Source organism: Coptis chinensis, chromosome 7, assembly GCF_015680905.1.
Source record: "Coptis chinensis isolate HL-2020 chromosome 7, ASM1568090v1, whole genome shotgun sequence".
Classification (NCBI taxonomy): domain Eukaryota; kingdom Viridiplantae; phylum Streptophyta; class Magnoliopsida; order Ranunculales; family Ranunculaceae; genus Coptis; species Coptis chinensis.
The window spans coordinates 14,169,997-14,184,283 of record NC_141462.1 but is presented as its reverse complement, the minus strand read 5'-3'; the positions used below and the strand labels follow the sequence as shown (position 1 = coordinate 14,184,283).

The following is a 14,287-nucleotide window of genomic DNA, read 5'->3' as shown; positions in this document are numbered from 1 at the left end:
GACATGATAACTAGAATCTAAGACATTATAAGTAGCCCTCTCAGGTCAATATAGAAAACGGTTTTTGTGTTCATTAAACAACTAGATTCAAATTTCAAGTAAGAATTCCAAGAACATGACACGTATAAAACATTATAAGTAGCCCTCTCATGTCAATATAGAAAACGGTTTTTGTGTTCATTAAGCGGTTAGATTCAAATTTCAAGTAAGAAATTCAGGAATACGACACATACATTCTATGACAAGATAACTAGAATTTAAAACATTATAAGTAGCCCTCTCAGGTCAATATAGAAAATGGATTTTGTGTTCATTAAGCGCTTAGATTCAAATCTCAAATCAGAGTTCCAGAACATGAAATGTGCATCCTATGTTCTGGAATTAACTAAAATTTAAATACAAATTTTTATGTTAGAATGCCCCCCTTAATATATAAAACTATTTGAGATACTCCTGTGGCAAGTAGAAGTGTTTTGGTCAGTAAATACTAGTTAATTGATGGGAGATGTTAATTGGGGGTGGTCTCTCTCGATTTTCAAAAAGGGAGGTATCTCAAATTGACCCTAAAAAATAACATCCTTAACTGTCAAAGTGAAAAACTAGAAAATCAATTTCTTGCGTCTGTTAGTTATATACCCATCACCTAGGTGCAAATGTGCAAATCCAGGACGCGTTTTTGGTTGGCTGGGAAGCGTTGCTGCACCAATGATTTAGGTAGGTCAGAACAAGCTATATTTGGTTTTCTTTTCGCTCAATTCAAACTTCCATGTGAATGACGTCTCTGCCTGAGATAGGATTCTGTTAAATGTTTTGTTTGACAAATGGACTTTGAAAATCAACACGTGATTGCATGTTTCATGGATTATACAGAGGCACATTATGTGGTTCCTTAGTCACTGTGAAACTTCTGCTGATGGTTACACAAATTAAATTGTTCAGCCATGTGAAATTGTTCTCCCATAGTCCCATGTGGCATGTACTACATTTAGAGCAGCTCAAGTACTCGACTCTTTTCTCTTTCAAACAAAGTAGCCATACCATCAAATCGAATACCAGTAATGGTGGAGAACTCAGATGTGGACATGTGGCACAGTGTTAAGACATCTAAATACTAGTTTGCGCGAATTGGGATAAAGTCTGTCATATACGTATGTACGACCAAAGGCGGACCCAGGTGCTGAGGGTATTCAGTACCTCAATCTATTTAACAAAAGATTTGGCTACCCCGAGGATATCCCTAGAGGGATGAGTGTGCCGATACCGTTGGATCGGTCTGAAAATCAAAAACAAAAAAGAAGGAAGAGAATGTGAATTTGTTTTCGATTTTCGGATAGTTGGATCTCGGATCCAATAGTAACAAAACACAACTGTATGGGGCCGAAGGGGCCAATCCGACGGTCCAAAATCTTTTTCACCAAATTATGACTTGGCAGAAACAACAAATCCCACCTGGTATGCTGTTTTTGTCCGCAATATCTAGGTCCATACGATCAAATCTTTTTTCTCATCTCTCCCAAATCACTTTTCCATCCTTTTTTCTCACTTCATACTGCGGACTTCTTACCGCAATAAGACATCACTTCTTTCCTCAGTGTAGCTGTTTTAAGGTAAAGTTTCCAACCCTTTTGATTCTCATAGTTCTTTTCTTTTTTAAACCCCCTAAAGGAACAACCTTTTCCAATGTGTCAATGTCGAGCTGCCGTCTTTTTCGTCCCCACTTTCATCCCCACAGCTTCGTCCCCACTTTCGTCTTTTTCCTCGTCCACTTTCGTCCCCTAAAGGAACAACCTTTTCCAATGTGTCAATGTAGGAAACCTCAAGTGAAAGATCGCCATTGAAGTGATTTGAAGCAGTTGTTTGAAGTGTTGTCTTTTATCCTTTCAATCAATTAAATATAAAAAAAGTTAGCTTCAAGTCGATGAAAAGAGAGAGAGTTGTTTTTGTAAACCTGAAAACAGATATTGTTTTTGGCAGCTTTGGTAAACTTTTTGCTGGCTTGTATGCTTGCATATGAGTACGGTAGAGTTCTATTGTATGTTCCTTGAATATAATTATATAAGGAAATACCTTACTCATGAGAGTATGTAATTGGTAGTAATTCTTTAAATGTGTCGTTCTATTTTGAAGAGTTGGCTAATGGCTAGGGACTCTTAGTTTACTGCAAGGCTACATTTATTTCTCTTGGGGACCGGGGTTATGATGTGATGCCGTGAATTGAACTTCTGAATATTGTGTGTAGAACTGGTTAACTGTTTTGACTGATTACAAACTGAAAAGAATTAAAAAAATAACAAAAGAAATTATTTGATGTTCATCATTTTGTGAATTCTTTTTAATATGATTCCAATCCTTTTGTGGTTCAGTTCACAATTACTACTCGTTTGTTGAATCACCACTGTTACGTGTAATTTTCTTGTGTGTAGAACTGGTTAACATTGTTGAAAAATCTGTGAGGTTTGAGCATACAATTACTACTCGTTTGTTGAATCTCCAATGTTACGTCTGTGAGGCTTGAGCATACATTAGCTCCAGATAAACTAATTTATCTACTTGGTGATTCATTTGGCGGATGTTTAGGACTTGCTGTTTTTGCTCATAATCCTTCTATTGATCTAGGGTAACATATACGCTTTAGCATTTATTTTGTTTCATGGAATGTTCCGACATTTTAATTTCCTTTTGCATCTATTTGTTTCTTATCTCTTTATTCTTTTGTTGAAATGGTTGGCCTAGAGTTAGTATGCATAGAATCATTTTCTGTTGAAAATTAAGGACATGTGAGAACATGTCTCATTCCATAGGAGTTTTTGCAAACTACATGGTGTCGTACTTCAATATATATTACTGCCAAACTACAAAGTTTCGTTTTTGTTGTTAATCTTTTTATCTTTTTATTTTCTATAGGATCGCATGGATAAGGGTAAGCGTCCAATGAACCCTTCTAAGGATCCATCGAACAAGAAACAACAAATTTTTGTTTCGGTCGCAGATAGACTCTTCCTCCAACCACCTACTCCTCAACGACCTGCTTGCTCTCGGGTATTACTCTCACCTGGGTTAGTTGCGTTTGGGCAAAAACTGCTTGTGTTTCCTGTTCATTATAATTTTACATGGTGTCGTACTTCAATATTACTGCCATTGCAAACTACAAAGTTTCGTTTTTGTTGTTAATCTTTTTATCTTTTTATGTTCTACAGAATCACATGGATAAGGGTAAACGTCCAATAGACCCTTCTAAGGATCCATCGAACAAGAAACAACAAGTTTTTGTTCCGGTCGCAGATAGACTCTTCCTCCAACCACCTACTCCTCAACGACCTGCTCGCTCCCGGGTATTACTCTCACCTGGGTCAGTTGTGCTTGGCCAAAAACTGCTTATGTTGCCCGTTCATTATAATTTGTTGGTTTCACATTACATTTTTGAACTGCTTATTTGGTTTATATAGCTTCCGCCGCCACTTCTCAACAAAGGGAAACGCCCTTTCGACCCTTCTAAGGAACCTTCAAAGCGAACAAAAATATGCTTTTGTTGCCCCCAAGATATACTCGATCTTCAACCTCCTCCTCGGCCACGGGTATTTCTTCGTTCCTATTTCTCTATCTCTATCTCGCCTATATATATTTTCCTGCTTACGTTGTCGTTCTGTTGGCCCATTTTTACGTTTGTCGTTCTGCTTTATTCATTTCCTTCTGCTTTATTCATTACCATTTACTGATTTATTCATTACCATTTACTGATTTATTCATTTCTCCCTGTCTGCCTCTGTGTAGAGAACATCCCCTTCCTCCGACAAAGACACAAAACTAACTAAAGGAATACTAGGCCAGCGTGCTCGAAGGGAAAGAGAAAGGAGCACTAAAGAGAAAGGCATCTCAGACTTCGCCAACCAAACACGTCGTGTAATTGGCCATCAGCTGATAGGTTCAGCATTAAATACCTCTCCTTCACTTCCCTGCACTCCATCTACAAACCGACAGGGCGAAAGCAATGGTACTACTATTATTACTTCCATACGAAGAACATGTCGCATCAAGTACCCATGACAATGAGATCTTTGTGCCAACGCAGTCTCACCAAAATGCAAGGTTAGTACGGGGTTCAATGAACCTTTCTCTTGGCTCTTCCTGGTTTAAATTTAAAAAATAAACTATAATATTTTCTTCTACATTCTTCACAGTGAGCTTAACTGCGTGCCCACATTAGTTCATCCAATACCACTTTCAACAAATGCAGCTTCAACTTCTGCATCATCATCAACTAACCGAAATCCGCGGTATACTTCTTCACATTTATTAAAATAGGAATGTAAAAAAATTGGCTCCTTTGTATAAATAAAGTAATTCTTCTCTCCTGCAGACCACAACCATTTGCCGATCTTGCACAATACTATGAGGATATTCACACTAATGGCTTTGACCGTCCGATTTCTGCTAATAATGCTGACATAAGTGATGATGAAGACGAAGTTGACAATATTGTTGCTAACCGTCTGGTTGAACAAGGAAGACACTCTTTTTAGGGAAAATGGATGTTCGATTGCCCGATTCGTAATGCATTCCATTGGATGGATGAACGACTAACAAATTCATCTTTATCATGTCCTCGATTTGGGACTTGCTGTTTGCAGGGGAAAGTCAGATTGCCTCCACTCCGAGCATTGCCGCCAGCCCTTAAAGCTCTATATGATGGAAATGATCGCAAGTCAAAGTCATTTCGCAAGAACATAAGGCAATACAATCAAGCTTTCACATTTACGAGCCTTGGAGGAAATGAGCATGTGTTTACTGGACGAGGTCCCCGGCCTTTTACTATCCATGGTCAGCTGCGTCATAGGACTGGAGCTCTAATTCCTGACTCTGGGCGGCAGCCAACTTACTCACAGCTTTACATATATGATCCCAGTGCTGCGTTGGAGTTACGTCAACTTCGTAATCCTGGTTTGAACACAGATGTTCTGAAAATCATTCATGCAACTATGCTCCAGTATAACCATTTCTCTGCTATTTTTCCGCCACACATACGATGTTCTTAGATTTGCCTCTCTTGGCTATGGTGAGAACTTCAATGTCCCTGCGTATTTGCATTACAATGCTACTACAGACAGACGTCGTTATAATTTGCCAACCGCAGATGAGATTGCTGTCATTTTACCTAGGGATGGCAGTGAACGGGGAAGTATTAGAGATATTGTGATATATCTTAAAGGAGGGTAAGAATTCATGTAAATCAGTGAATGTCATCTAGCTTACTTGCCTTTGCATTATGTGCTAATGTTTCCTTCTGGAGATCTTGGGTGGTCACCTGACATGAGACGTTCGAACAGTTTAACTGGGGTAGCCACTGATGACCGATTGACACAAATGAATTTCTATTCTTATTGGTTGTTTGAACGCCCTGGGGAATATTCTGCAATCTTGTGAGGGCACAAACTGTTCCAAGAGTTTGTGGTCGATGGGTGGCGATGGTGATCGAACAAAATGAGATATTATAGACAACAACAAACAAGACAAGCTTCGGCGGAACTTTATCAAGGTATCAGCGATGTCGCAATTGAAGCTTTCACCCAAACCAAATAGGAAGGCGAGTGGTCTGACCAGCATCTTGTGTCGGCAGCCCAAGGCACATGTTCGAAAATTTTCAAGATTCAATGGCCATCACGCGTTACAATAAGCATCCTGATATATTTCTCATTATGACTGCAAACCCACACTGGGAGGAAGTTGTTGATGCATTGTCTAAACACCAAACCGCAACTCATCGACCTGAGGTGGTGGTCCGTGCCTTTGAACTAAAACAAAGGGCATTGATGAAGGAAATTAAAAAAAAAGTGTGCTTGGTAAGGCAGTTGCACATCTCTACACCATTGAGTTCCAGAAACGTGGGTTGCCACATTATATATCTTCAGCATTCCGACAAGATCCGCGTACCTGCTCAGGTTGATCACATTGTATGTGCAGAGTTTCCTAATCTAGAAGTCGAGCCTGATTTATTTTGGACCGTCCTCACATGTATGGTTCATGGTCCATATGGACTAAAAAATCCTAACTCTCCGTGCATGGTAAATGGTAAATGCAAGCATCACTATCCCCAGACTTTTGCAGATGTTACCACCATGGACAAAGATGGATATCCTATCTACCGTCGTCGTGACAATGGTAGATCATATATTGTGAGAGGGCATACAGTTGATAATAGGGATGTTGTTCCTTACAATCCTTATCTTTCTAAAATGTTCAACTGCCACATTAATGTCGAGGTTTGTGCTGGGATCCGTTGTGTTAAATACATTCACAAGTATATATTTAAAGGGCATGACAGGACAACAATGGTGTACAGTGACTTAGATGAGATCCAACAATATTTGGATGCGAGATACATTGGACCACCTGAAGCTGTTTGGAGGTTGTTAAGTTTCCATCTACATGAGGAGATTCCCACAGTTCTGCGCTTGGCACTTCATCTCCCCAGAATGCACCGTGTCGTTTATAAAGCAAACGAACCAATGGCTGATATACTATCAAGAGCTGAGTGTCAGAAGTCAACTTTGACTGCCTTCTTTGAGTGTTGTGCATCAGATGTAAGAGCAAGCAACCTCACTTATCAAGAGTTCCTGGGATACTACGTCTGGAACAAGCAATCACAGACTTGGACATACCGGATACAAGAAGGAAGATTTCCTATTGGTAGAATGTATTTTGCCAGTCCTAATTCCGGTGAGCGATTTTACTTGTGCTTACTTCTAGAGGATGACAGTGAATGGGTGCAATGTCTACAGGAGGCTGCAGTCATGCAAACTGGATATCATCTTCGCAGACTATTTTGTGTTATTCTCTCAGAGTGCAATCCTTTGCAACCTCATACACTGTGGAATGATTTCTGGGAAAATATATGTGATGACCTTCCACACAAGCTTCGCACACTGTTCGACATTCAAGAACCTACCCCTGATGAAGTGCAAGATTATGGTTTATTTCTCTTAAATGAGATTCTAATAGAGTCAGGTAAATCACTAGCTAATTTCCCTCCGATGCCGATGCCTCTGTTAACTACCAAATGGAACTTAGTTGTTGCAAACCGTCTCATATGGGACCAACGACAATTTCAGTTTGACCCTCAAAATGAAATTGCACATAGCAACAAGGCACTCCTTAATGCAGAGCAAGACTTTTCATATAAAGCAGTGATAGATTCAGTTTCCCAAAATGAAGGGAAGCTATTCTTTTTGAATGGAGCGGCGAGGAGCGAGCAAAAACTTTTGTCTATAACACAACCTAACGCTTCACGTGTCGGTGAGGGCATATTGTTATTATGGTAGCTTCATCTGGAATAGCTTCATTACTATTGGCAGGCGGTCGTACTGCTCACTCAACTTTCCGCATCCCAATAGATATTCTTGATACCTCTGTTTGTGGGTTTAGTAAGAATTCAATGCATGCCGAATTATTCAGGGAAGCCAAACTTATTATTTGGGATGAAGTCCCAATGCAAAACAAGTTTTGTGTTGAGGCAGTTGATCGGACACTCCGGGATACTCGCGACAATAATAAACCTTTCGGTGGAATAACAGTGGTGCTTGGTGGTGATTTCCGTCAATGCTTTCCAGTTATACCCAAAGGGGTTCGGGAACATATTGTGCGTGCTTCTTTGCGGTCTTCCTTCCTTTGGAATCACATTCATGTTCTTACTCTTGCCCAAAACAAGCGATTGGAAAATGGAAACTCTGCAACTATTGCATTTGCAAATTTTTTAATGGAGGTACCAAACTTGGCATTTTCCCTTCTACTATTTTCCTTCATTCTAATATTCATTTGCATTTTTTTTTTACAATTTTTTTATTCGTCCTAATATCATTACTATTTTCTCCTTGCCACGCTTAGATAGGAAGTGACCTATGTGAGACGGTTGAACTACCATCAACAATTCGACGGTGAATCTTTAGGATCTTATTTCTACTATATATCCTCAGCTGAATCAAGCTACCACTGTTACACCCGAATATTTAACTGAGCGCACGATTCTATCCGCACGCAATGATGATGTCAATGACATTAATGCAGCAGCTTTAAATATGTTCCCAAGGGAAAGTACTCTCTTTCTAGCTGCAGACAAGATGGCAGACGAGGATGCAACCAATCCAACAAATATTAACCAATACCCAAATGAGTACCTAAACTCACTTGATCCAGCCAGCCTGCCACCGTTTCGTCTCAACCTAAAAGTTGGTTGCCCTATAATGTTGTTACGAAATATTGCTCCCAAAGATGGATTATGCAATGGAACCCGCTTGATGGTGGTCCAATGTCAGCCACATGTTCTTTTTGCAAGAATTTTAACTGGTGAAAAGGCAGGTAATCTTGTATTTATTCCAAGGATATCTCTGTCGCCGTCATCTTCGATTTTCCTTTTCATATGATTTAGAAGACAATTTCTGTCGTCTTGCTTATTCAATGACTATAAATAAGTCACAAGGACAATCGATTGAAATATGTGGGAATTGACCGCGCTTTGAAGTTTTCAGTCATGGTCGAGTTATATGTAAGCGCTATCAAGGTGCACTTCTTGAGACGAAGCGATATTCTCCTCCCTCAAATTTGGGAATCGTTACCCCAAACTTTGTATACCCGAGTCTTACTATAATTCGTAAGTTCTTTTCCCATTTACTTTGAGTAGTTTCTCATTGATTTCATGGTCATCAAATTTATACATGTGTATTGGCTCTGACTTGGTTAATGTGCTTCATTCTATTTATGTAGTTCTGTGACTTGGAATGTATTTCCATTTTGTCCGTTTTTGCGCAGGAGATTTCATTACGCACCTTGGTTAGTGACTTTTTCTCCAATTGGTTGCGGAGATTATTCGATTGATTTGAGCTTAATTTTGATTGATTTGAGCTTTGATTTGGTTATGGTGCTTTTACAGGATTGGCTAGACAGGCTTTGAAGGTATGATTTGTAGTTGTTAGCTGTTGAATAAATTTGCTTGTTAGAAAATGGAATGAGACTATATATTCTTGTGAAATGTAGGCTGTGTATGTACTGTACTCAGATGATCATGCCTTAAAGCTCCCGTATTTGCGATGGCTGGATTTGTTTGCGCCCTGTTTGCATTTGGGATTCCCCATTTGTCAACTTTGAGAATCTGGCTTGGATTTCAATAGTCTTGAGTTTAATATATATCGTCATAGCATTTGATATCCCAAATTTTTGCTGCTTTCTTCCATTTGATATCATCGTTAGAATAAACTTTTGTGTCAGTGATTAGTAACCATGCTTGGTTTCTTATTATTGTCGCATTACCTGATATTAATATTTTTAAGCTTTATTACATCTTAGTACTGTTGTGACCTAATCATATTTTTCTAGATTCATATATATGGGAGGACATCCGTTCGGTAGAGCATGGAGGATAGTTCTTTACTTTCAAGGTTCCTTCTAATATCTTTTGCTGATTTGAAAAAGTGAAGTTTCAACTACCGGTTTTGCGTTACCTGCTCGAAGGTTGATCCTCCGGCAACCTTGATTGATTTGAGGCCGGCTTGATCTACTTCAATCTAGAAGAGGTACCAAGAATTAAATTTTATATATCCGAGAATCTTGGTAAATATAAATGTTTAGATCTGTTCTTATTGTTAATTGGTGTGGGTTCTCATGAGAAATGGTTTATTCTGGTAATAGGCCGAGCCCCTGTCAACTACTTGTAATGAATGACATAACTCAAGCTTACAAAGTGGTCGTCATGGAGAGGGTGCAACTTATGAGTTATTTTTAAACGCATTCTTTTTAATCAATTTTCTGTCTTAGTAATATAGAGATGACTTCTTTTTTTGTGCTTTGTTTTCCTTCGCTTTCTTTATCACTTTAAACCTTTCGGATGTGCCATTCTTTACGGTTAGTATAAATGAATCACTTGCTACCATTAGCCCACTAAGAGTCCGGAGGCCTGCCAAGGTGACCATACAAAGGTTTGTTCATGCATCTATTAGTGTGCCCGAAATGTTTTTTTTTGTAGTAATGAAGCAATCTAGCAAAATTATTTTGAATCGTTACTGAATTATTTTGAATAGTCAACTTGTTGCAAGGAGGAAAAGGTTTGTAAACTTGAAGCTAGCGATTCGGCTTCCGCGTGACATATAGACCCATGCCCGACTTAACTTCTTTGGAATTGCTCCTTTTTACTTGGTCTACAACTACATAATTTCTAGAATGGAGTAGAGTCGGGTAGAAGCAATAATCACCCAAGATGCTACTATGTACGGGTTGTGTCAAAGGAATATTTCGACCTTTGATCATGAGGCCCTATATGAATTCCTAAACCAAATTTGATGTACGAGTGTCGATCAAGGTGCCAAAGCTATGGCGAGGCTCAAACCCTCTTGTAGAGCTTCCTATAAAACAATCGGTGGTAAGTAACAAGTGGAAATACTTCCAATTAAAAATTTCATGTGTATGTTATTATTGTTCTCTAATTGATGTTAATGGTGCAGGGCAAAGATGGCTAACATGAGTTGGTGAACCATGGAAGCTCATTCTCACGGAAGCCGGATGGCATCAAGTGTGAAGACGTTGGTTGTTTGCATCTTATTCCCAAAGAACTTTCCCTGAAAATTTTAAGTAAAATTGAAGTCGGAGAAAGGTTTCTTGTCTATGTTGTGGTCCCAATGTCGCGGAAGGGATACCGAGAGTGCATCTGTTCGAGCAATCTTAGACCGGCGTAAGAGGACAATGGAGATGATGTACACCGACATTATTCAAGACATAAGTGGTCACTACATAAATGGTCTCTGTTTCTACTTGATGGCAATAAACTAATAATCATATCTTCCTTTTTCGTTCTCGGCTCATTTGCATTAGCGGTAGCCATAAGTTAACCTTCTTCCGCCCTTCCCAGTTTGAAGTTGCTCATATCGGTCATACTTTGGTGATGATGCTTGTATGAGTTTGCTTAGAATGAAGCTTTTTGCCAAGTAGCTCGGAAAGCTTTGATAAAGCTTATTGAATTATGAAGTTTGTTGTTAAGGTTTACACACCGCCAATTCTTGCCTAAAACAATAGTAATGCCAAGATGATTGAAATATGAGAAAATCTACTATGGTAGTCTTTGTAGTGGTGGTATTGTGTTAATCTATTCTTTTTTTTTCTTTTGGTTAAAGATCCTTCATTAACTTTAAAATGAGGAATTACAGTCATAAACCCGGCATCTATGGCCGGTGGCCTACTTCATGAGTCTACCCCCAGTGATTGCCCTCTTGGCCCAAAAAAGAAAATAACTTGACTGCCATAGATTACAAAACAATAATTAATCGGGTAAGTCCCGGTCGGATGCCTCCTCCACTGATTAGAGAGTCTTCATAAGCTCCTTATTATCACCAAGCACCGGCCACTTGTCTCGGTTGTTGCTGTCTTTGAGTCTAGCGGCTACCACCTCAGCTTCAAGCCTCCAAACATTTATGCTTGAATGGGATTTTGAGCACTAACCAACTCAAATTCCATGTCCTAATCTTTCACCCATTCAAACACAGTCCTTGACTAAGATAACCTCTTCATAATATGAAAAAGTAGTTGTCGTTACATTTGAACAAGGTATTTGTCTGTGCCAGGGGGGTTGAGCGTCGAGGTAGCGCCGCAGGCGCGTCGACGCCTCATGGGGAGGCACGGGCATACCCTAGTTATCATACAATTCTCAGTTATATATGCCTTTTTGTCGTACCATGTATTGCTAACTATGCCTATGTCATTCTCTTGCTAATTTTAAAACAGAGTTACTACTTCTAGCTAGGAGTTTATATCATCTCACAATAGTTCAAATTTTCACGCTTTAAATGATAGAAGTAAGGGACGCACCCCATTACACTCAGTGCAACTTGCGGGCACCCTCTCCTTTCCATACAATGAACATACCCACCGTTTGTACAGATTGTATATGGATTTCTGCTCAACCAACTTAGTAACACTAGCGTATATAGTAACAACATACCTGGATTGAGATCATTCCCATAGATTTAGGAATCACTTAGAATAACTCTCTTACTTGTAAACTCTATATATACAATTGTGTAATATGTAGAAATTAATCAAGTAAACATCTTCATACCAATCTTATCGATCATGGTATCAGCCTAAATACGATCCAAACCCCAACCCTAGCCGCTCTAAGCTTCCGCCTCTCATAAAATCCTTCTCTCAATTCTCAATGGTCGACATCACCAACACCAATAACAACACTTAGTCTTTTTCAAGATCCGATGATCCTTTCTTTGTGCACCATTTTGATAGCCCCACGGCTGTTCTAGTGTCCCCTATGTTATCAGGTGACAATTATCCTATATGGTTGCGGTCTATCTCTATAGCAATTCGAGCAAAAAACAAATTCAGTTTTGTCGATGGCTCCATCACACCACCCACTACTCCCAAAGAGAGAGCAAAGTGGCCACGATGTGATGATCTTGTTGCATTAGGGATTCTCAATTTTGTTACTCTAGAAATCCGTGGAAGCATTCTCTATGCCAATTTTGCATCTGAAATCAAGGACTCAGTCACTTTACTCAAACAAGAGAATCGATCGGTATCTGTTTACTTCACTTTACTTTAATCCTTATGGGATGAATTAAGTTATATGTCTACTATTCCTGCTTGTACTTGTGGTCATGCATCTGTTTTTGCCAAAGATATTGAAGATGGTCGTTCCATGAAACTCATGCAAGGTCTCGATGATAATTTTAAATCCATTCAGCAGTTAGATTCTTTTAATGGATCATTTTTCTCGTATGTCCAAAATTTATTCTTTGATCAGACAGGAATAAAAGCAATAAGAAATTCATGCGTTGTCCCTTCCTTCTGCTCCAAACACTGCTGCCCTAAGTCCTTAATTTAAAAGGTCCAACTAGGCTCCTTCTACAAAACCTGGGTAGTACAATTCTCAGCCAAGCAACAGTGGTGAATCCACTAAAGATGCAGCTAATAACAGTTTTCCCCCTCGTGGCTAAAATCAGCGTGATACTACTAGCCGACCACACCCCTTTTGTGACCATTGCAACAGGGTTGGACATCATAGTGGTACTTGTTATAAACTGCATGGCTATCCTTCAAGGACTGCTCAAGCCAATTCGGTTGCCACAGACTCCAATCCTTTAGTCTTCTCCACTAAACAATACAACAAAATTCTAAGCTAGTTTGCTTAATTCAGATAGCACCACTTCACACACAAACTTGACAGGTATTTCTCTCTTATGTTTCTCTAAATCCATATGGATCATTGATTCTGGTGCTACAAATTATGTATGTTCATCGTTAAATCTTTTTTCTAGTTATAAATAAAGCTTGTAAAAAACATTCCACTCTTAAACTTCCGGATGGAACAAATCATTTAATCACTCATGTTGGTAGTGTACGTTATTCTTTCTCCTCTATTGCATCTCGACAATGCTATGTTTATTCACACCTTTTATTTTAATTTGCTTTCTATTAGTGAACTAGTCAAGTCTCACCTTAATTATCTTTGTCACACGTTCACTAATGATTCTTGCATTTTTCAAGACTAGTTATCGAAGAAGAAGATTGGATTGGGACGGCTTAATGGGGGACTCTACCATCTTCAGCTAGCTTCAATTGGCTTCTTCCATAACTCCACCACCAATAATTTATGGCACTGTCGATTAGGCCATCTATCTTCCACTCATTTGCAGATTTTAGCTAAGCAATATAATTTCATTGTATTTCTAGTTCCAATAATGTTACTTGCCACATATGTCCACAAGCTAAGCAAACACGTTTATCTTTTTCCAAGAGTTCAATAAAAACTATTCGACCTTTTCAAATGATTCATTGTGATACCATCATATTCAAATGCTCGGTTTTTCTTAACTATTGTTGATGGTTTTAATCGTGCTACTTGGATTTATCTTATGACTGTCAAATCTGAAATTACCAAACATTTACAATCAATTTTTTTCCATGGTCCATACTCAATTTCATTCTAAAATCCATTCGCTCATATCCCGCCATGGAAACTTTGATGACCAATTTAATGAAATTCAAGTCCTTGGATCCGATAATGGATCCAAATTTGTATCCCACACTATGCAACATTTTTTTTTCCAAACATAGGGTTATCCACCAACATAGTTGCGTTGCTACCCCACAACAAAACGTTGTTGTTGAAAGAAAACACTGACACTTACTTAATGTTGCCTGAGCATTATGTTTTCAGACTCATCTCCCATTATCTTTATGGGGTGAGTGCATTCTCATTGCAGGCCGGCTATCTTATTAACAAACTACCTACCCCCTT

At 39.0% G+C, this 14,287-nt stretch overlaps 1 protein-coding gene and 1 long non-coding RNA gene across 2 annotated transcripts; both read left to right on the top strand.

Annotated features, from left to right (window-relative positions):
* The first annotated feature begins 4,013 nt into the window (after positions 1–4,013).
* Positions 4,014–4,485, top strand: LOC147486156 (uncharacterized). The gene is made up of 3 exons (XR_015202183.1): positions 4,014–4,086; positions 4,179–4,274; positions 4,358–4,485. It is a non-coding gene; the product is annotated as an uncharacterized LOC147486156 (long non-coding RNA).
* A 1,571-nt stretch (positions 4,486–6,056) lies between these two features.
* Positions 6,057–12,589, top strand: LOC147486155 (uncharacterized). Its single transcript, XM_086573666.1, has 6 exons — positions 6,057–7,290; positions 7,350–7,756; positions 7,968–8,349; positions 8,921–8,943; positions 9,025–9,100; positions 12,309–12,589. Exons 1-6 carry the CDS (start codon positions 6,057–6,059, stop codon positions 12,587–12,589), a joined length of 2,403 nt encoding a protein of 800 aa, XP_086429792.1.
* The last annotated feature ends 1,698 nt before the right edge of the window (positions 12,590–14,287 follow it).

Coding starts and splice junctions, on each gene's coding strand:
- LOC147486155 (XM_086573666.1), top strand. CDS start 6,057: ATGGTAAATGGTAAATGCAAGCATCACTATCCCCAGACTTTTGCAGAT. Junction 7,291..7,349: donor ACCTAACGCTTCACGTGTCG/GTGAGGGCATAT, acceptor TACTATTGGCAG/GCGGTCGTACTGCTCACTCA. Junction 7,757..7,967: donor TTGCAAATTTTTTAATGGAG/GTACCAAACTTG, acceptor ATATATCCTCAG/CTGAATCAAGCTACCACTGT.